At 39.7% G+C, this 22,158-nt stretch overlaps 1 protein-coding gene across 1 annotated transcript; it reads left to right on the top strand.

Annotated features, from left to right (window-relative positions):
• The first annotated feature begins 5,763 nt into the window (after positions 1-5,763).
• DNASE1L3 (deoxyribonuclease 1 like 3) lies at positions 5,764-20,322 on the top strand. Its single transcript, XM_015816332.1, has 8 exons — positions 5,764-5,971; positions 8,683-8,771; positions 10,432-10,515; positions 11,618-11,730; positions 13,740-13,852; positions 13,953-14,110; positions 17,096-17,192; positions 18,927-20,322. Exons 1-8 carry the CDS (start codon positions 5,840-5,842, stop codon positions 19,017-19,019), a joined length of 879 nt encoding a protein of 292 aa, XP_015671818.1. The 5' UTR covers positions 5,764-5,839; the 3' UTR covers positions 19,020-20,322.
• Positions 20,323-22,158: the final 1,836 nt, after the last annotated feature.

Genomic DNA, 22,158 nt, shown 5'->3' with positions numbered 1-22,158 from the left:
TGTCTTAGGGTCTAAATCAGTGGTGGCAAACCTATGGCACGCGTGCCAGAGGCGGCACTCAGAGCCCTCTCTGTGGGCACACAGGCCATGCTCTGGAGATGGCAACCGTCCCTCTTCAACCAGCCGCCCACTAACTTGCCGAGGTCCCACATGGCCAGATGCATCCCAGCACCCATGCGCTTGCTGGCCTCTGTGTGCAGAGGTCGATGGTGTCAGGCAGCAGCTGCCCCTGCCCCTGCCACACCTTGCCCTGTGACAATGGCACCCCCACTCTGCCTCGCCTTGCCTCGCCTCACCCCGCAGGACGAGCCCCCTGCCCACCGCCCCACCTGGCAGAGATCCCCTGGATCTCCCCAACCCTGTCCAGCCCCCACAGGCGTCCTTCCCCACGAGCAACATCGAGGTGATCACGCCCACCCAATGTGCCATGACCACCACAGCCACGCCCACCCAGTGGGCCACACCCACCTGGCACCCGGCGATAAATAAGTGGGTTTGGGGTTGCAGTTTGGGCACTCAATCTCTAAAAGGTTCGCCATCACTGGACTAAATGATATTTAGCAAAAAGTGACAACTCTGAATTTTCTGTATTAGCTAGGGAATTCTGGAAGTTGAAGTCCACACATAAAGTTGCTAAGGTTAAAAAACACTTCTTTGAAGTATAAACTGTAGCCTGAGTTATGCAACACACTATGCCACAAAGAAACAAATCATATTATCAAACATGATGTATATCAGTTCTGCCCTCTAATAGTTGTCATTATATTATATATTATGATATATATTTATTTAATAATTTATTTGTTTTTATTTATATTTACTCTGCTGCACAGATCTGGTAGCTCTGGTAGCTCTACCAGATCCTGACATCCCTGCATCCAGACCCACGTTATGTCAACATGCTTTTCAGCATGTTGACATAAAAGAGTTTTGACTTCAGGTGAGAAATGAAAAATAGGGAAGTATTCATGTTTGTGTTCAAGTCACTCTCTTTTCTATACATTTCCTTCCTGATCTTAGTGCTTTCTGTACATTTTTGCATGTAACAACCTGATCAAAATGAAATGGTGTTAGTTGTGATACTGCATTCTTTGAGACTCCAGTCATTATCCCAGTATGTTCTGTGACATCATGTTAAGCTGCCGCTTTTTATTAACCCAGTTGTAGGGTTCAGCATCTTGTACAAGCCTTGCTAAAGTGCACCTTAATCTTAGACTACTTTTTTCTACGGAAAGTACTGTACAATCCAGTGCATCTACATTAAGGTTGTGGTGATCAGGATAGTGATACCATAAGATGGCAGCACCCTCTAGTAATTGCCTAGAGAGCTACTTTGGTGTAAAGCAGGGGTATCAAACTGCCAGCCCACGGGCTGGATGCGTCATGGCAAAACTGCACCCACCCCATTGCCGGCAATGGGAAAAAAGTTGCGATACGTTGCGACACGTCACGTGACGTTGCGAGTTTGACACCCCTGATTTAAAGACAGAAATGGGTAGACCTTGAGTTTTAGTCCAGAAAACCACTTCTGAAAAATTTTGCCAAGAAAGCTGCGGGGACCGTCCAGGCAGTCTCTGCGAATCAGATATGATTAAGAAAAAAAGGACTTCTTAACCCCAGCAAAGCAGCTCCACTCCAAAACAGTTTTCCTTAAGCTGGGAATCTTCTAGCTGTGCTGCACTGCGTATAAAGGATGAAATGTAACATTTGCTATGTTTCACAATTATCATTTCAAATTCTTCTGAAGCCTGCTTTGTTGTTTGTCTTCATTCAACTATTGCTTGTATTTTTTTTTCTTTTGCCAAAAATAACACTCAGCTTGGTTCAAGTTATATTTTGCTTTTAGTCTATTTTTGGAACACCCTTCATGCCTTCATATAGTTTATAGTTGCTTCTCGGCCCACCTACAGCTAATATAGAATTGTAACCTTCAATTATTGGTTTAAAAAAAAAAGAAGCCAACTATATTCCCTTACTATTTTATAGGAAAATATTAAAAATGGATCTGATTTTAAAAAGGGAAAGCTGCTGGGTTGAAAGTACAGAATGGTCATTCTTTGTGTGTTTCCCCTCAGATTTGTACCTATTCTTCCTACATTCCCATGCTAGAGAACCAAATGGCTCTTTCCTTATCTGTAAACTCAGACTTCCTCTGGAGGATGAAAATAATTGCCAGGTGGTAACCCAACTGCATCTCTTCTCCTTGGAAACTTTTTTTTATAACTTCCTGTTCTGCTATCAGTTCCCCCTTGCGGCCTTGAATTTCTCCTTCTTCTCTCCAGATGTTAAGAGAAAAGCATAAATGTCTCTAAAAAGTGCAGGCAAAAGTATTTGTAGAGCCATGCTATATTAAGAATGTTTATTTGGAAAATAGGATCCATTTAATATCACTACAAATCGGATCATTTCTTTCCTCCCCCCCAATTTTTATATTTTTTTCTGATAAGCACTTGAGGTACTAAACTTACTAGAGGGTTACAAAGAAAACCAATAGGATTTAGGATTTCTAAATAAAAAGTGACTAACAAGACACAGGACCCATGTCTATAAATTTATGCATGGTAGGGAAAATGTGAAGAAAATGAAATATTTGTCCCTCATGAGCATACTGACGGAGGGCCATCCATTAAAAATTAAATGCAGGATTTCTAAAATGAAGTGCTTAGTTAAACTGCATTTTGATACAATGAGAGTTGATGATGGCCACTAATGTAGGTAACAACCCAGATGCATTCATGGAGAAGTCCATTTGCATTGACTATTAATTGCCATCAAGTTATTTTTAGTGACCACATAATGAGATGGGATGGGATGGGATGAGACGGGATGGGATGGAACAGAACAGAACGGAATGGAATGGAACAGAACAGAATGGAACGGAATGGAACAGAAAGGAACAGAATGGAACAGAACAGAACAGATTAGAATAACAGAGTTGGAAGAGACCTTGGGAGTCTTCTAGTCCAACCAATGCTTAGGCAGGAAACTCTATACCATTTCAGAGAACAGAAACTCTATACCATTTCACAACTTCTGGAGGCAGGTTGTTCCACTGATTAATTGTTCTATCAGGAAATTTCTTCTTAGTTCAAGGTTGCTCCTCTCCTTGATTAGTTTCCATCCATTTCTTCTTGTCCTGCCTTCAGGTGCTTTGGAGAATAGCTTGACTCGGTCTTCTTTGTGGCAACCCCTGAGATATTGGAACACTGTTATCATGTCACCCCTAGTCTTTCTTTTTATTAAACTAGACATACTCAATAATTAAAAAGAATAAATAAAGAGAAAGCAGAAATAGCAGATAGAGTCCAGCGGGGGGAGGGGGGTTGAAATAAATCAGTATTCAGCCAGCCAATTAACATTTAAAGTTAAAGAACAAAAACAAAAGTTGAAAAAGTAAGGTTAAAAGTCCCAGACTTGCTTACTAAAATGTATTGCTGGCAGGAAGACATGTAAAAAAAAACATTGACTTTCTGGCTGCTCCCATAAGGAGCTGCAATCTTCAAGATTCCCCCTCCCAGGTGGGTCCACAGCCATCCCAAAGTCATATTGGGTAAGAGAGGGGGAAAAGCCCTCACCCTTCATTAACCATCTTGGGGAGGAGTCTCTGTTTGTTGGTTGGTTGGTTGGTTTGCTTGCTTGCTTGCTTGTAAATGTTATTGGCTGCCCATCTTTGCAGAGGGTAAATGGGCAGCTTACAATCTTAAAAAATAAATACTATACAAAAGATAAAAGACATAATAAAATACTATGAAAAACCAAATACTGCAACTCAATTGAAAGATGGGGAGGATAGAACAGGATCTACCAACCACCTCTACTATGAAGCTCCCCCATTGGAGCCCGGAGCTAACTGGCAGAGCCAGGTCTTTAGGGAATATCAGGAGAGTTGGAACCAACCTCACTCTGGGGGGCAAGATGTTCAAAGGGCCCCTGCCAGATTCCCATTTTACTTCCAAATCTGCTTAGCTTTAGTTGCAAGAGACTCCAGGTACATATGATTGGCTCTCATAAATTATCTCCCACACCAGTAATATCATTAAGACAAAGGGAAATAATCACACTAGTCCCATCCGTCAGTCAGAGTTGGAACACTTTGTAGGAGCATTAGAGCTAAGGGCCACACCTATCAGAAAGGGAAACAGGATCCTGCTATTCAAACAGGAAATGTCAGTATAAAGTGTTGGGTTTGTTCCCACTTTTTAAAACCTGATCTTCCTCTTCATTTTCCTCCCTTCCCTTTTTTGCTGGTATACTTAGTAATAGGATCTAATCTTGCCCTCCCCACCTTTACCACACCACGATATCATTATAGTGAACGCTATCATACATAATGCATAAACTATATATATGTAGACTTCTTTTCATTTTGTCTCCTGCCTTTAATTTATTTTACCGATTGCAGTACTTCTTTCTCTTTTTCTGCACCGAGCACAATGTTGTGTACTTGGAAAGGGAATAGAATGGATGGAGATGCTGATATGCATGAGGGGTTTTTTTTGTGAGAATATAATAGGAAGTCCTATAGACCAATGTGAAAAAAAAAAACCCTTGTATTGTTTCAGTCTCATGAGGAAACTTGAATTTAAACTAAAAAGAGTCAGGTTCCTCATTGAGAAAGTTTCCTATATTACAGTATATGGGAATAGATTTTGCAGATGTCATAGGGGAACTACAGCTCTGACTCCTTGACCTTTGTAAATTCCAGATGATCTTTCATTAGCAACCTAGAGACAAGAAAAGGAGTGGCACATTTGGAAAGATGGAGGCGGGTATGAAACTTAATAATAGAGAGTATGTACAATGTCCCAAGGTCTCTGCTCACATGAGAAAGGAATAATGTTTTAAATCCTATAAGGTTCCTGCCACTGAGAATGAACAATATTAGATAAGAGTCTTAAAATGTTCACCATTAAATAGAAGGGGAATGTAGATCTCTCCAGATACTATTGAATTAGCCCTACTGGCCAATGGTTAAGGAGGGATTCAGGGAACGGCAGCCCAGCCACTTCTACAAAGTTTCCAATTCCAATTCCATCTCTTGGAAGAGATGAGCCATTACTCATGGCTCGATTCGCCATAGCCTTTTCTAAATGTTACATGTTGCTCACTGGGTGGATTCCCCAATAGCAAAGGAGTTTGGCTGCAGGAAGAGGAGGAGGATGAACTTCTAAAAGAGCCCTTCTTGGGCTCCCTTTCTTCTGAACCATTTTATCCTGATATGAGACTGAAAAGGAAATAACAACAACAACAACAACAACAACAACAACAACAACAACAATAATAATAATAATAATAATAATAATAATAATAATAATAATAATAATAATAATAATAATAATAATAATAATAATAATAATAAAGTTGGAAGGGATCTTGGAGGTCATCTAGTCCAACCCCCTGCTCAGGCAGGAAACCCTACACCATTTCGGACAAATGGCTGTCCAGTCTCTTCTTAAAAACTTCCAGTGTTGGAGCATTCACCGCTTCTGGAGGCAGGTTGTTCCACTGGCTAATTGTTCTAACTGTCAGGAAGTTTCTCCTTAGTTCTAAGTTGCTTCTCTCCTTGATCAGTTTCCATCCGTTGCTTCTTGTCCTGCCTTCAGGTGCTTTGGAGAATAGCTTGACTCCCTCTTCTTTGTGGCAGCCCCTGAGATATTGGAACACTGCTAGCTGACCTTAAACTGAAAATAGAGAAGTGAATGAAATGTAAGTGAAGCTGGGAGGGTTGATTTGCATAGTGATCACAAAAGGAGCATAGTTATAAATTCTATTATTTTTGGCAGTGCGAGTGCTAACGAGAGAGAGAAGTTCTGCATTCTCTTTTGGCAAAGCTTAAAAGATGCTGCATTTTTTTCTGTTCCTGCTCTTTTTTGGCCAGGTTGTTCAGAGCCTAAGAATCTGCTCTTTCAACGTGAGATCATTTGGAGAATCTAAGAGAAAAAACCCAGAAATCATAGATATTATTGTAGAGGTATGTTGTTCTCTCTTGGGATTAAGTTCAACTAGATAGTGGGGCTTTCAACTGAATAATTATATATTAACACAGATGAGTTTCAGATTAATGTGCATTTGAGCGTAAATAAATCTGTGATTTTACCCCAAAAAGTCATCACCAGATCGAAACTACATGGATAAGCAAGACTTTAGTTGCAAATGCTGTTATTAGTAACTATGTAAGATTACTAAAATATATGATTTCTTAGGGGGAAAAATTATTCTTTTCCGATGTCTCTTCAGATATTGCCACTTCTAATTAGTTTAATTGCCAGTATAAAATACCTCTGAGCTCATTAAGAAATGATCATGATAAGTCAAAAGTGCTCGTGGGGGCAAGAGTTGAATACTTACAGTAGATACCATTCAAAGGTTTGGGTAATAGGAGCAGGTTAACAAAAATAGTATTTTATTCTCACATTGCAATGACTTCTCTTTGGAGTCATTTTGGGTTTCTCAGGAAAAGTAGAATGCAGCTTCTTTCCATGAATTTTTCTTTCCTTGTAAATAATGAATTTCAAATCTCTAATTCTGATAAAATATGCTATTCTGTATATGAGTGTCTTGATGCAGGCTCATTGCTGTGATATTTTAAAGGGTGGCCCAAAATGTTCACTTAACAGAATGAATTTATTTGGCTATTCAGCAAACAGTAAGTCAATATTTGGATTTAGGCAGATTTAAAATACTACTATGGATCTTTAGTTATTAATAGAGCTGCGATCTTGTACATGTGTATGTGTTTAAATTTAGAGACATAGACTATTGTCATTAATTTAATAATTGTAAGGCTGCCCTACTCAAAAAAGGTGCCTCTGGTGGGTATAAAACAACATCAAACAAATAATCAAGCCAAAAAACCCACAAAGCATTAAAACATATGCAATTATATGATTGTTAACCAAATGTAAAGGCAAATGCCTTCAGGCTCAGTGATTATGAGAGATTTCCAAGAAAGAAAACTGAAACTTAATAATAAGCTTTATTAAAGTTTAATATTTAATGGAGTAAACATACAGTGCTTCTTGGAATGGATACCAGGTCTATCCTGGCATACCCATGCCAGGAGGTGGGTTTGTAAAATTTTTATACCCAATACACTGAGCATTCATTATTCATCAGTACAACACATCAATTAAAAATGTGTGAGAATCTAACTTACCAGCCTGTGAAATATCTTCCCTGTGAACTCCTCAGTGTCCCTGCACCTGTCATCACTCCCTCATTAATTCCCAAGCTGTGGTATACATCTATAACACCTTTTTATATTAAAAGCCCACAAAATGATTAAATATGGTACTAGCTTGGTCCAGGGTATACAATTATGTGCTTATAATTTACATTATATAGCAAGCTCAGAGCTAGCAGTTGCATGCTCTACCCTGATTAGCAGCAGAATTTCAAGCAAGCTTGATTCTTCAGACCTAATAAGATTTTCTCAAAGTATATGTCCTAATATTAATTAACAGGCCTTCTTAATACTGTTCTGGATCTGGGATTAGTGATCTCAATGGATGCTCTCCTAGTTTGTAATTCCTGAGCTGGAAAGACTGCTGAGTAGTTATCAGTGTAGGTGCCCCGTGGCAGTGCCTGTTAAGGCCTGGCAAAGGGTCAGTTGGGAATTGTTACTTCTTTTAAGAAGCACAAAAAGGCAACTGCTGTTGAGGAACACCTTCAGGAAAAACTCTGAATAACAGGTTGTTTAGTACCTGGTAAGCTCTGGATAATCATTACAGATTTGAGCCAAGATCTTCCCATTTGTCCCATGTAACCACTACATAACCTCTTCACTGAAAGGGACATATTTTCAAAGGAATGGGGGTCACTGAGAACATTCATTGGTGAATGGGCAGCTTACAACCTGAAATTATGAATAAATATAACTAAATGAACTCCATAACTGCCTGCAACCTTTCTCCACAAAAAACACATAATCAAGTTGACAGTATTATTTTTTCAATTTCATTATTACTGCAAACAGAGGGATATAATCAAGATCATGTGAAGTATTAATACCACTTTACAATGCCTTGGTAAGGCCACAGTTGGAATACTGCAACCAGTTTTGGTCACCACAATGTAAAAAAGATGTTGAGACTCTAGAAAGAGTACAGAGAAGAGCAACAAAGATGATTAGGGGACTGGAGGCCAAAGCATATAAGGAAAGGCTGCTGGAATTGGGTATGTCTAGTTTAATGAAGAGAAGGACGAGTGTTCCAATATCTCAGGGGCTGCCACAAAGAAGAGGGAGTCAAGCTATTTTCCAAGGCGCCTGAAGGCAGGACAAGAAGCAAAGGATGGAAACTAATCAAGGAGAGAAGCAACTTAGAACTAAGGAGAAACTTCCTGACAGTTAGAACAATTAATCAGTGGAACAACCTGCCTCCAGAAGTGGTGAATGCTCCAACACTGGAAGTTTTTAAGAGACTGGACAGCCATTTGTCTGAAATGGTATAGGGTTTCCTGCCTGAGCAGGGGGTTGGACTAGATGACCTCCAAGGTCCCTTCCAACTTTATTATTATTATTATTATTATTATTATTATTATTATTATTATTATTATTACTACTACTACTACTACTACTACTACTATTATTATCCTAATTAAATTAGAACCCTAATCAACAATTCTCATAGTACAACATGCCAAACACAGAGCCTTTACAGACCATTTTTGTTTGCTCCTCAGATTATATCTCGCTGTGATATCATGCTACTAATGGAAATAAAGGACAATAGGAACAGAATATGTCCCTTTCTATTAGAGAAACTGAATGGGTAAGATGCAGATTGGAAATATATTAAAACTTGTAGGAGTGGATGCAGATTTGGGTGACACTGGATAAAATACTCTGAATGAAGCCATTAATTAGAGTAAATATTTCCTGATTGCTCTCGTCTTTATTGGAGAAAAGAAGAGAAAGAGAGAGGCAATATATGTTTGATATATAGGTGGGTGAGTGATATGTGTATGAGTCAAAAAACCAATATTGATGAAAGGTGATCAGAATGAAATATTAGTCTGCATCAGGCACATTTTTAAACTATAAATATTAAATATGATTAAAAACTACAAACTAATACAATAAATGTGCAAAGAGTAAGGTTGGAACTTAGAATAAAACAAGAAAGGAACCATTTTTGTGCTCATTTCTTCCTCCCTCCCTCCAAAGAGTTCTTTAAATTGTTCTAGATGGGCATAAATCCAGCCCACATACAGAGATCTGAGTAAAGTAGTTCAAATACAGTGGGACACCAACACTGTAGAAATGTGTTTGTGTGTATGTACTTCTGCATAAAGTGCATACTATCCAGCAGGCACAACATCCAGCTTTAAAATAAAATTTAAAAACTTCTTGCCTTTTCCCAGCTTTTCTTAAAAGTTTGCTGCAGTTTGTAAATTGGCAAAAGTGGGGATTTTTTAAATTGCTATTTTTCTTTCCCTGAGCTACCTTCCTTCCCACTGGGCTTTTCTGCTAATCTTTTGTAAGTCCATCATGCAAGGCTCCTTTGTTTTTCCAGTCACTTGAGTTTAAAGGACTTTACTCCCAGCTCCCAAGCATAGAGGAAAACTAGATGGCTCAGGAAAAGAAAAATAATATTTAAAAATATGGATCAAGTTTGAAACTGGAGCTGTTCTTCACTTCAAGCAAGTGCTATAACCACTATGTCACTAAGAATGACCTATAGCAGAAGCTGCAGCAGACCTTCTTGAAGAACAGGTGGGAAAATGGGGGGAGGCTATTTCTGCCTATGCACAGGAGCTAAGAAAGTATCTGGCTAAGGGGGTTGCCTAGAACAGTGATGGCGAACCTTTTAGAGACCGAGTGCCCAAAAACTGGCCCTGCCCCCACTCCACCCCCTGCCCCACCCCCACCCCGCCTGCCTGCAGTGCCACTCACCACCTCCAGGGTCCACCGCAGATTGCCCAGGCAGCCCAGCAGCACCATTGCATCCACGCCCTCTGCCCGCGCCCCGCAGCATCAACTGTGCGCAATGGGGTGTAAGGGCAGAGTCTTGACTACGCTGCCTGGATGCCATGTCTTTGGCTGCGCTGCTCGGCATGGGCCACGCTCAGGGGCGACTCTCCTCCAGGGGGGCTGTTGGTGAGGAGGGGGTCATGGGGGGGAGGCAAGGCTGGGGCAACGGCATGTGTGCCCACAGAGAGGGCTCCGAGTGCCGCCTCTGGCACGCGTGCCATAGGTTCGCCATCACTGGCCTAGAAGAAAGGAAACTACTGCCATGCTTACACTGGTACAAGCCAGAAAAGGCTACTTTGGACAGGCAGCAGAAGAACACAGGCAGAGATTATTTTTTGGTTAAAGAGTAGGAGATAACAATGTTCCTTCCTGCTCTCTATAAACTACTGGTGGCAGTGCAGATAAACCCACCTGGATCTGAGTAATAAATTAAAAATCAGATTTATTTTTCTTCCCAGACGGTCAGAAGGAACATACAATTATGTGGTCAGTAACAGGTTAGGAAGAAGGAATTACAAAGAGCAATATGCTTTTTTCTACAGGTATGTTGATTTCATAATTTCATTCAGTATATATGTTATTATTCAGAAACTGTGAGGAAAAAATGCAGAGGCCTACAGCTGCAGAAATGTACTCTTTCTCTCATCTATCTATCTGTCTATCTATCTATCTATCTATCTATCTATCTATCTATCTATCTATCTATCTTTATCTACTGTATCTATCTATCATCTATCTTTAAATATACAAATGTACAAAAATAAAATGCAATAATAAGCACAAGTTGTTAAAACAGTATAAATCGAATAAAAATATGGGAGGAAAACTGAGGGAATTTTTCTATTAATGCACCGTGCTATCAGGGAAGCAAAAAAGAAACATCATTGTAGGTAGCAGAATCTAGCACATCTGTCGTTGCTAAGATAGGGAAGGCATAAAAAAGCTACTGTACTTAGTATCAATAGCTAATGACTACTGACTATAAACTTTTAGAAAAGAAAGTTGGAAGTGGTACCATATAAAAATATGAAAATCTATATATTCATTAGCTGGCCAAAAAGAGATTTCTGGTGGTCTTCTGGGTTTTCGCAACCCAAACATAACAACTCTAAGTCAGTTAACAAATAACATTGTGAGGGAGTTCTATGAATGTTAAATCACAAACTATCCAGCCCAATTTAGTCTAGGCTCAAGTACCCATGTCCATTGTTCCTCAGATATTAGCTCTGATTATACCAAATATTTTTGTTAACCTAGTTTAATTAAAAACTTCCAACACTGGAGTTTTTAAGAAGAGACTGGACAGCCATTTGTCTGAAATGGTATAGGGTTTCCTGCCTGAGCAGAGGGTTGGACTAGATGTCCTTCCAACTTTATTATTATTATTATTATTATTATTATTATTATTATTATTATTATTATTATTATTATTATTATTATTATTATTATTATTATTATTATTATGTTAACTCCCACTGAATTCAATTATTTTAGGATTGTAACTTAACCATACATAGTGTTTTTGTTACCTATTTTTTTATTCTTGGCCACCTTAAATCAGAAAGACAGCCTTGGAATAATCAAGATTAACATGTCCACACTTGGAGCAGTAACCTTCTACTGATATATTAATTTACACTGCAGATTGGAAAGCGTCTGTGTGAGGCAAATTTATCAGTATCCTGATCTGCAGCCAGGTGATGAAGATGCCTTTTCCAGAGAACCTTTTGTTGTTTGGTTCAACTCTCCAAGAACAGGTTAAATACAGTTAATGTCCTTCTTGTTCAAGGTTGAAAGCCAAAAGAACTGGGATCCTTGGAGAAGTCTGAGATCTAGAAAACACAGAAATGTCCCTGTTCTCTAAAGCCAAGGGTTCAACACCAGAGCTCCTTTAAACTGATATCTGTTTGGAAAAACAACCAACATTCCCACCTAAATAAAAAGGCCATATCCCAAATCCCAAAGAAGGACCATTTTTTCCAACTTGATTTTAATGAGGTTTAAGGATAGAAACAGAGGTCCTCCAGGAAGCTACCTCATTTCACTAGGGTGATTTGAGGTGCTAGGTAGAAACCAAAGGGTATATGTCAGTGGTGGCGAACCTATGGCATGGGTGCCAGAGGCGGCACTCAGAGCCCTCTCTGTGGGCACGCGCACCGTCGCCCCAATCCTAGGCCTTCAGCTGGGTTTTATAAAACCTTTTCGCTTTAGGCCTCCACCACCGTGTGCAAAAAAAAAAAAAAAAGGTTCAATCAATCAATCAATTTCAACTTCTCGCGGGGAAAAAATCTTGCAAAGTTGGAATTGATTGATTGAACTTTTTAGTCCCACCCAGTCTGCCGTTACCACCGCAGCCATACCCAGCCAATGGGCCACGCCCAGCCAATGGCCCACACCCACCCGGCACCCGGCAATGCATGTGGGTTTTGGGTTGCAGTTTGGGCACTTAGTCTCTAAAAGGTTCGCCATCACTGGTATATGTGGTATATGTGCAGCTCAGAGGTCACTGCTTTAACATGGTGTTTGGACCAGCCTGATGGATCTGCTATGGTCACCATTATCCCAGCAAGCACAATTGATACAGCATAATCACAAGTTTTAGTGTGATTGATATAATCATGTTTTTTAAAAAGGGCTTTAAGATGCCGAAAGAAAGATCAAGCCATGTTTTTTTGTCTTTACAAAAACATCTCAGTTGATCCATACACTTAAGGCATGTATGTCCCTGCACTTTAGAAGGCAATACAGGTAGTCATTGATTTACAACTATAATTGGGCAATTATGGTTGAAAGTCATGACAGTTCAGAGTGAGTCGTCACACGATCAGACCCAATTTTATGACCTTTGTTTCAGCAGTTGTTAAATGAACGTAGCAGCCATTAAGCAATCCCAGTGCTTGCTATGGACCATTTTTTGCTGGAAAACAGAAGTAAAAATCAGTTTCCATGGTAAATCATGGTCTGGTGACCATGGGGCATGGCTGTAAATGTGGTCCAATTGTTGAGCAACCAAAAGGAACTTTGAAACCAGATCATAAGTAGCTTTGGGGAGATCTGTTACTAAGTGACTTGTTGTAAATTGAGGACTATCCATGCTCTATCCAAAATAACGATAGACCTACTATTAGATAAATTTAAGCAGAAGCTTTGAAAAACAGATCAGGAGGATGGCAAATTGAAGTGAAGCCCTTTGCATTGTTCTCAAGTAATTCAGCAGCCATTTCATTGCACCAAAGGCTCCATTTTCCAGAAGAGCTTGCCATTTTAGCTGACCACTCGCTAGCTGTTGCTCTACATAGACAACTTGCAACTAGGGTTGTTTCTGTTTCTATTTCTAATATGATCAGCTGCATGAAGTGGTGCTACTGCAACAAGGGAGGTGGTGCGGTAGGAGGAGTACAGGAGCCTTCTCCTGAGTCAGGTAGTGGGACATCACGAATTCCCACTGCAGAACAGCTGAATGAAACTCTAATCACAACAGGCTTGTCTGCTTTCTTTCCCTTTTACAACCCTACTTGTCCCACCACTTGCCGGTTTTAAAGTCAGTGATTCTTCAGTCTGAAAGGATGGGATAGCGAAACTGGAAAATCAGAAAGAAAGAAATGGGAGGGCTGTGCTGCACAAGCAAAAGTTTATTTTGTTTTTGCACATTATCTCTGGGTTCAAATGCATGGAAATTAAATGTCTGCTTCTTCAGTCTGTGAGTTTTAAAAACTGCCAATAATCCCTCTTTTTCTTCTTCTTTTTTTATCAATTTTTTGTTAAGCGGTCACGGAATTTGTCATCATCCCGATACACACAATGCCTGAAATGGCTGTGCGAGAAATCGATGAACTCTATGATGTGTTTCTGGATGTCAAGTTGCGCTGGAAGACTAAGGTTAGCCAAAGCCAGCTCAACAGAGCGAGCCAATCTTCTCTTATGTATGCATTGTATATTTAGCAGCTCTATCTTAAAATATGTCTCTCATTTTTAAAAGAATTTCATATTTATGGGAGACTTCAATGCTGGCTGTGGCTACGTGGCAAAGAAGCAGTGGAAAAATATCCGATTACGAAATCACACTGACTTTGTTTGGATAATTGATGATAAAAGCGACACAACTGTGAAATCAACAACACACTGCCCCTATGACAGGTAATGGTTCGAGTTACAGTTGACTCATTCGTATTCCATTCAGTTCGTCTACTAATGCTACCTATGATTTGCAATAAGAAAAGAACCTGTCGTGTGAGGTTGGCAAAGCTCTAGTTGACTCATCACAGGAGATGAAGACAACAAGAAAATAATGAGAATCAAACTTATATGTAAGGCAGACAATCTACAGTCCCAGATTGCCTGCACCCCCCAGTCTTCTTTTGGAGGTTTTGACTATCAAAAGTGAATGGCATGGTAACCCATCATTTTGAAGCAAGGAGTACTAAAACTGTATGCATCCTAAAAAGTCTTCATGCAACAAAGAAAAGTATTATTCACACACATGCAAAAGAAAACTCGGATAGCCTTGCCTTTCAATTCATGTACTTCACATCATTGTCCCAACCACTTAATATGGCCCCTCTTCCCTACTTGGGCTGCTTTGGTGGATAAGTGTTCATCGTTTGTGGAAAGCTTTCACCAGGGTAATACCCAGTTATGGTAGCCTCTCCCACCAATAATTATGGGAGTCAGACCAAGATATATAGAGGCCAGCTGGCTGGCTGGCTGGCCATAATTCAGCCTTTCCCAATGAGTAGCATGGGTCCTCTTGTGGCATAAGCATGTCCAGCTGAGAGCACGTTATCTCAGAAGTCTAAATGGTGGAAATATTCCAATGCTTCTTGGTTTAATAACAGAAAGCCAGGGTGAAAAGGTTGGATACCAATCAGCTTCTTAACAAGTTAATTCATACTGTGTCTGAGATACAGCAAAATGGAACTAAAGCTGCCAGCTCTGGCTGAAATAACTTTTCTTTGATATTCAAAAAGAAAACTTTGTACCTTCATTAAATCTACTAGAATAGGCTATGTAGATCTTGTCTTCCTTGATCCTTCTTTGGATATGGTTTTATGACATGAAAGATACCTGTCCCCTGGATCAGATTGCATAGCATCTGTCTTCAGTGAACTTTTGATAGCTCACCCACAGATATTTCAGTGGTCTTGAATCTGTCTAGAATAGACAGCATTTCCAAAGTTGCCTAGTCCAACATGATTCACCAGCCAATTCTCTTACTTTTTCCAAACCTCAACCCTCTTTTATTTCCTATCTCTACCTCATAGCAACTGTTATGCAAAACCATAAAAACTATTTCGCAGCTAATTATCAGGGTATTATTTGAGGCAAATAATGTCTCTCCAGCCTCTTTCTGAAGGGGAAAGTATCACTTCATGAAGTAACCTGTTCTGAAGGGGAAAGTATCACTTCATGAAGTAACCTGTTCTGCTGGCTGACAGCTTTTATTCTATCCCTCTTTAGTCTACTCTTCTATTGTATAAACATAACAAGTTTCTTTAACCATTTTCAAAGAATTTGGTTTCCAATTCCATCACTTTCTTGATAGCCTTCCTCTGAACTTGTTCCACTTTGTTGATGTCTGATTACACCTGCTTGTTACAGCATACAGCATTTCTGACCAAGGTAGAGTAGAGTGGAATAATTATATCCCATGATTTGAACTCCATGCTTCTATTAATATATCCCAGAATAGCATTTGCTTTTGGTAGCTGCATCACACTGTTGACTCACATAGATCAACTTGGGATACTACAATACATGTACAACTTTTCACATGAACTACTGCCAAGCCAGGTCACTTCTATGCTTTGTGTCTTTCAAGGTTTTTTTTTCTTCAGATATAGGACATATTTTTTTTGTTAAATTTCATCTTGTTTATTTCAGTTTTCTGTTCCAGGCCATCCAGATCTTTCTGAATCTTCTCTTTCTCATCTAAAGTGTTAGTCACGTCGAACTGTTGCATTCTTACTTTAGGCTCAAGTTAACTGCTCTGTAATTTCCCAGGTCCTCTTCCCTGTTTTGAAGAGGTATACTTGCTCTTGTGCTCCTCCAGTTTTGTGGACACTGCCAGCTGTTTAGGAATTTTCAAAAATTAAAAGTTGGATAGGAATGGAATTAAGTAAAACAGCTGAACAGGAAGCAGTCCAAGTTCTTAACAATTAAGGCAGCTTACCTTTATCTCTGGTCAAACATGGTCTTAGGTAACAGATCTGCAGGGAATCCCCTCTACAAGATGTATACTGCTCAAAAAAATAAAGGGAGCACATCCTATAAGAAATCCTATAGGATGTGTTCCCTTTATTTTTTTGAGCAGTATATATTTATCCCAATGATTTTGGGCAGCTAATAATTAAACATAAAAAAGATGGATGACAAATCTACTCTTTATGATGCAAATGCAATCCTGTGCAGGTAGACTTGGCAAGAGTCTAAATCTAATGAGGTTTGCATCCTTGTAAATCTACATAAAATCATGAACTTCACATGGAAGGAGCTCTACCCTGATACATTCTCTTGGTATATAATAAAAATATGGGAAAACAGGGAGGGTGCAAACTGTTTCATAGAAAGTTGTATATCCAGGCCATCACATTAAATTAGTATAAAACTACCAAACTCCACTGCTGAGAATTTTTCCAGAACTACCCTGGACAATTTATTTATACAAAATAAATTATATTTTATTCCATTGAAAGAAAACTAGTAAAAAAAAAAACAGGAGACTCTCTCTATCCTATATAATGGCATATGTAAACTACTGCAGACTATTACCCCGCCCAGTTTCATTGGAGCAACATACATTAAATTCAACATGGCTTGTTTTTTTTAAAAAAACACCCGCCTATAATCATGTTGTATGCTTGCCTTCTTGCTGTGTTATGTGCAGAGGATACAAAGAAAAAAAAAACAGTTCTGAAAAGCCAGAAGCTGAGAGATTCTTCTCAGCTGCTTGTGATACTGCAGCAGTGGGTCAGGGTGCTGGCTGCAGGCCACTGGTTCTCCTGAGAACCCACCCTTGGGTTGGCATTCCACCACATGCAATCTTTTCTGCAATGTATTTCTTCTATGAGTGCTTAGGTAGTTACTAATGCCATGGTCTTGTTCTCACTTTCTCTTACTGTATAGGATTGTGCTCCATGGGGAGATGCTCATAAATACCGCCATGCTGGGCTCAGCCAATACCTTTGATTTTCAGAGTGCCTTCTCCATGACTGAAGAACAGGTTTGTTAAAGCATAGGGTGATGCTCCAGGGAAACTTTTCTAAGTTTTGTTTTGCTGTGACCTGCCAGGGCTTGTGATCACAGCTCTGATGCGTCAAAAAGGAAAGAGGCATGTATGTGAGATCAATCGGGAAAGAAGAAGGGACAGGTAGAACTGAGACAGGTAGACTAAGAAGGGAAAATAAAGCAATGGGCACCAAATTCCCACTACTTGTCCTCCAATGATGCTAATTAGATTCCTATGGGCAAAGATGCATTGAGAGAGGAAGAACGCAAGAATTCCCATTTCTAAAACAGCTTTTCCCAACTGACCTCCCAGGATGTTGGAACTGTAATTGCTGCAAATCCTGATTGGGCTCTGCAAGTGTTTGTGTTGGTGGGGTTGGCCTAAGAGATTTTACACTAATTATTGTTTTTCTCTGTGTATGCTTTGCTAAGTATCACCAATTGGTCTTCAGAAAAATTAAGGCTACTCTACAATTCTCGATTTATGAATGGTTGCTTAGTGACCATTGGAAGACCCTCCTGGCCCCCCCAAAAGCTTAACAACCACTGTGTTTGTTTAACAACCATCCTGTACTCTGCTTCTATATCTTCAGAAAAATGGGCAATAGACCAGTACTACTGTTCCCATTTAAGTTGTTAAAAGAATTATTTCTTTTCTTAGACTTTTGCTTTTGGGAAAATAGATACATCCTGCCCTTTGAAACATCTTGCCCCTTGGAGTGAGGTCAGCTTTGACCCTCCTGATCTTCTGCAAGAACTTAAAGATCTGGTTTTGCCAGATTGCTTGGGTCTCTTATGAGTGGGGGGTTCACATTGGGGTGGTTGACAGACTAATAACAGATTCCCCCATTCCCCTCCCTTGGCTCATCCTACTCGCTCCCTAACTTTTACTTAGGGTTGAGTATTTATCTTTCAATATTATTTAGTTCATATTGTCTATAGGTTTTGTAAAATTATATCTTTTTAATATTGTAAACTGCCCCGAGTTACCCTGTGGTAAGATGAGCTGACATAGAAAGAAAGAAAGAAAGAAAGAAAGAAAGAAAGAAAGAAAGAAAGAAAGAAAGAAAGAAAGAAAGAAAGAAAGAAAGAAAGAAAGAAAGACTACTATACCAAAAACAGTGTTGTTATCCAAGAAAAGAGCTAAAGTCAGAGAAGTTCTGCACACAAACTTACTTATACCAAAATAGTTTGATCTCTTTTTGCTTCTCAGCTTCGTTCTTCTTCCTGGTTGATTCTGGCCTCCTTTTCTTATTTTCCCTTCTCTGCTTAGTTCCAATATCTGGAAATGCTCACTAAAGATCTCTTTCTTAAAATCTGCCCAGCATCAAGAAATGTTTACAAGGCTCTAGTTGGGAACCCCTGCTAAGACAGATGCTGAGTGCACAGGGCAAATTAAACCCCAGCCTAATCATGGTTAATATAACTATAATTTATTCCACTCAATTTTCTGGGTTCAACCAATACAGACTAAACTGACCATAGAGGCACAGTTCATGCAGCAGGCTAGGCTAAATCTGACTGGCTACTTTATGATTCAGTGAGTTGTATGTGTAGCGAAGTCCATGGTCCCGAGTTAATATAATTGGGAGGAAGTATCTTTGCTTCATGTTTGTTGTAAAACAACAATGAATATCAGCTACTAATCATAATATTAACTTTATACATAATAGTGTTATATATTAGTGCACCATAGTCTCTAACTTAAAATATACATTTTTCTTCACAGGCCTTAGCAGTGAGTGATCACTTCCCAGTAGAATTCCAGCTGGGAAGTTCCTCAAGAAGAACAACCAGATATTGTAGAACATTTGTACAATAAATCCAGTGAAATGTTGTTCTAGTAGTCAAACCTAAAACACACAAACCCAAAAATATATATTCACAAGAAAAAAGCTGATTTTGCGGTCATTTTTATGGATGTCTTGCTACACTAGGATATAGTTAACTCAAAAAATGCAAAGCCCATATCTTTATAATATTCAAAACATTCAAGGTTAATGAAATGCTGCTTGTTTATAAAATAAACAATTTAGATTAATTTGAATGTCTTAGTTTCTATCGCATGGATTATTTGATGAAACAGTTTGTTCAGAATTGTTCCATATCTGACCTTATAAACATAGAAATTTAAGTAGTCAGAACAGATCTGTCTACTGTTTGTATAATTTTTTATTTTTGCAAAGTTCAAATTGGGCAGAGAACTGTGGATTTGTTGATTCAGGCTGGATTCTGAAGGTCATCTTCATGAACTCCATTGTACTGAGATAGTGGTTTGGTTCATATATTTCTAATACACAGCCTGGAGTTCGTGGCTCACATTGTATGAACCAAGCCAACGTGCTCCATCTCCAAATAATTATTGAAATAAATTATAACTTTAGATGGTCTTGAACTCCAAAAATTTTTTGAATGCAGGCTGTTCTTGAATTCCTCCAGGTGCTTTTGTCACCAAAAGTTCTTTCATAGGACTGTATGTTGACTGTCTTTTGCCAAGTAAAACATAAACATAAAAAATGATAACAAGTAAAGACATGTCAGCCTGCTGAAAACTATTATGTTCTATCAAAGTTTATCTCATGTTTGACTATATTTTGATGTGTAGGATCTAATTTCTTTGCTGTACTATATTAACATATTAGAGACCGTGTTGTTGAAATCTGATAACAGTGAGTGTCCATTTTAGTAGAGCAAACAATTATACAAGGCTTTTTTTTCGTTAAGCAACCAAGAAATATCTTTTCAAACTGTGTATATAACCATACAATTGGTAGTGTCAGGTCCTCAAACCCTCACTGTTTTCCCTGCATATATATTCTACTTTTGGACCTGCCATTCTGTTTGGGGGGAAGGGGAACGTGCTTTCGCTTGGGATAAATTTCGCTTTCTACTTTCTCTTTCCTGCCTCCATCATTTTGAGAAAGGAATGTGTCTCCCTTATCAGGGAGATGGTTACAGTGAAACGAAAGGTGGAGAAGACCTTGAGATGTGCACCAACTGTACCAACCGGCCAGGCAGCATGCCACCTGTAAATTGGATGGATTTCAAATGGACATTGAGACTTTCGTGACAGGAGGAATATTGCTAGCTTAACTATACCGTTTGCGCAGTGTTTTCCCCAGATCTTGCCTTGACTTTCTTACTGTCACTAACCCCTAATAAAAGTTTCCTTTTGAGACAATGCCTGTTTCAAGAGTTCTGCTTTCTTGGGTGGTTAGCTGAGGTGGGTCCTTACAGGTGGGGACCATGTAAGTGTTGAAACCAGTTGCTTATAAAGTGTGTTCATCCACATAATGGGCAGAAGGAATCACTTTGAGGAACAGGAAGGAAGATTCACTACTAAGACAACAGTCAGATAGGAGAAACCCGAGCTGGGGCAACCTGAGAAAACTTCCCAAACAAAACCCTCCCTAAGTTCTCATGAAGATAAAAGGGGAATTGCATGAGACTTGCAAAAGTCTGTTACATAACCTTATAATAAAAATAGTATTGGACTTTCCTCATCTTATATTTCCTCATCTACTCTGAAGAGCTGGTAAAAAGATAGATCTCCTGTTTCTGTTTGAATCCATATAATAAATTCAAGTTCACTACTTACTTTGATAACTAACTAGTTCCCTTTTTAGAAAATCCTCAATCATCAGTAGCCACCATTGAAATAAAGTGACCCTTTAGGTTGTTAAAAACATGGTTTTATGCATAAAAGGTTGGCAGTTCTAAATATATCTAGGTCCATATCGTGTTTATGATCCTGTTTATGGATTACATGAAACATTCTCAAGTTTGCTTAGTGCTTTGGATTCTTTGTTGTTAGTTGCAAAGTCATGTCTAACCCATCGCGACCCCATGGACAACGTTCCTCCAGGCCTTCCTGTCCTCTACCATCTTCTGGAGTCCATTTAAGCTCACACACTGATGCTTCAGTGACTCCATCCAGCCACTTCATTCTCTGTCGTCCCCTTCTTCTACTGCCCTCGATCTTTCCCAGCATTAGGCTCTTCTCCAGAGAGTCCTTCCTTCTCATTAGGTGGCCAACGTACTTGAGTTTCAACTTCAGGATTTGGCCTTCTAAAAAGCAGTCACGGTTGATCTCCTCTAGGACTGACCAGTTTGATTGCCTAGCAGTCTAGAGGACTCGCAGGAGTCTTCTCCAGCACCATAGTTCAAAGGCCTCAATTCTTTGGTGCTCAGCCTTTCTTAGGGTCCAACTTTCACAGCCATACATTGCAACTGGGAAAACCATGGCCTCGACTATACATACTTTTGTTGGCAGGGTGATGTCTCTGCTTTTTATTTTATTTTATTTATTTATTTATTATATTTTTACCCCGCCCTTCTCCTTGCGGACTCAGGGCGGCTAACAGCCTAATAAAAACAAATACAAAAGTACAAAAATACTACCATTAAAACGTAATTAAAAGGAAATATTAATTTGGCCTTTGTTATTTTAAAAATTGTTTTAAAACCCAACTAAAAATACCCCTTAGGCCAGTCCTTCCAGCTTAAATAGCCATGTCTTGAGGGCGCGGCGGAAGGAAGGGAGATCAGGGATCACCCTGATCTCTGGGGGTAGTTCGTTCCATAGGGTGGGAGCTCCCACCGAGAAGGCCCTCCCCCCTGGGGGTCGCCAGCCGCACTGTCTGGCTGACGGCACCCTGAGGAGACCCACTCTGTGGGAGCGTACCGGCCGATGGGAGGTAATCTGAGGCAGAAGGCGGTCTCGGAGATATCCAGGTCCGATGCCATGGAGCGCTTTGAAGGCGATAATCAACACCTTGAAGCGCACCCGGAAAGCCACCGGCAGCCAGTGCAGCTCGCGCAGTAACGGCGTTACATGGGAGCGACGAGTCCCTCCCAACACCGCCTGCGCGGCTGCATTCTGGACTAACTGGAGCCTCCGAGTGCTCCTCAAGGGGAGCCCCATGTAGAGAGCATTGCAGTAGTCCAGGCGGGAGGTGACC

This window comes from Protobothrops mucrosquamatus, unplaced genomic scaffold (assembly GCF_001527695.2).
Source record: "Protobothrops mucrosquamatus isolate PMUCROS unplaced genomic scaffold, P.Mucros_1.0 scaffold428, whole genome shotgun sequence".
Lineage (NCBI taxonomy): Eukaryota > Metazoa > Chordata > Lepidosauria > Squamata > Viperidae > Protobothrops > Protobothrops mucrosquamatus.
This window is presented reverse-complemented; position numbering and strand designations above follow the sequence as displayed.

Bases quoted from the DNA above. Each gene is read 5' to 3' on its own strand.
- DNASE1L3 (XM_015816332.1), top strand. From the start codon at position 5,840: ATGCTGCATTTTTTTCTGTTCCTGCTCTTTTTTGGCCAGGTTGTTCAG. The intron at 5,972-8,682 runs GTATGTTGTTCT...TTTGCTCCTCAG, and splicing joins TCATAGATATTATTGTAGAG to ATTATATCTCGCTGTGATAT. The intron at 13,853-13,952 runs GTTAGCCAAAGC...CATTTTTAAAAG, and splicing joins AGTTGCGCTGGAAGACTAAG to AATTTCATATTTATGGGAGA.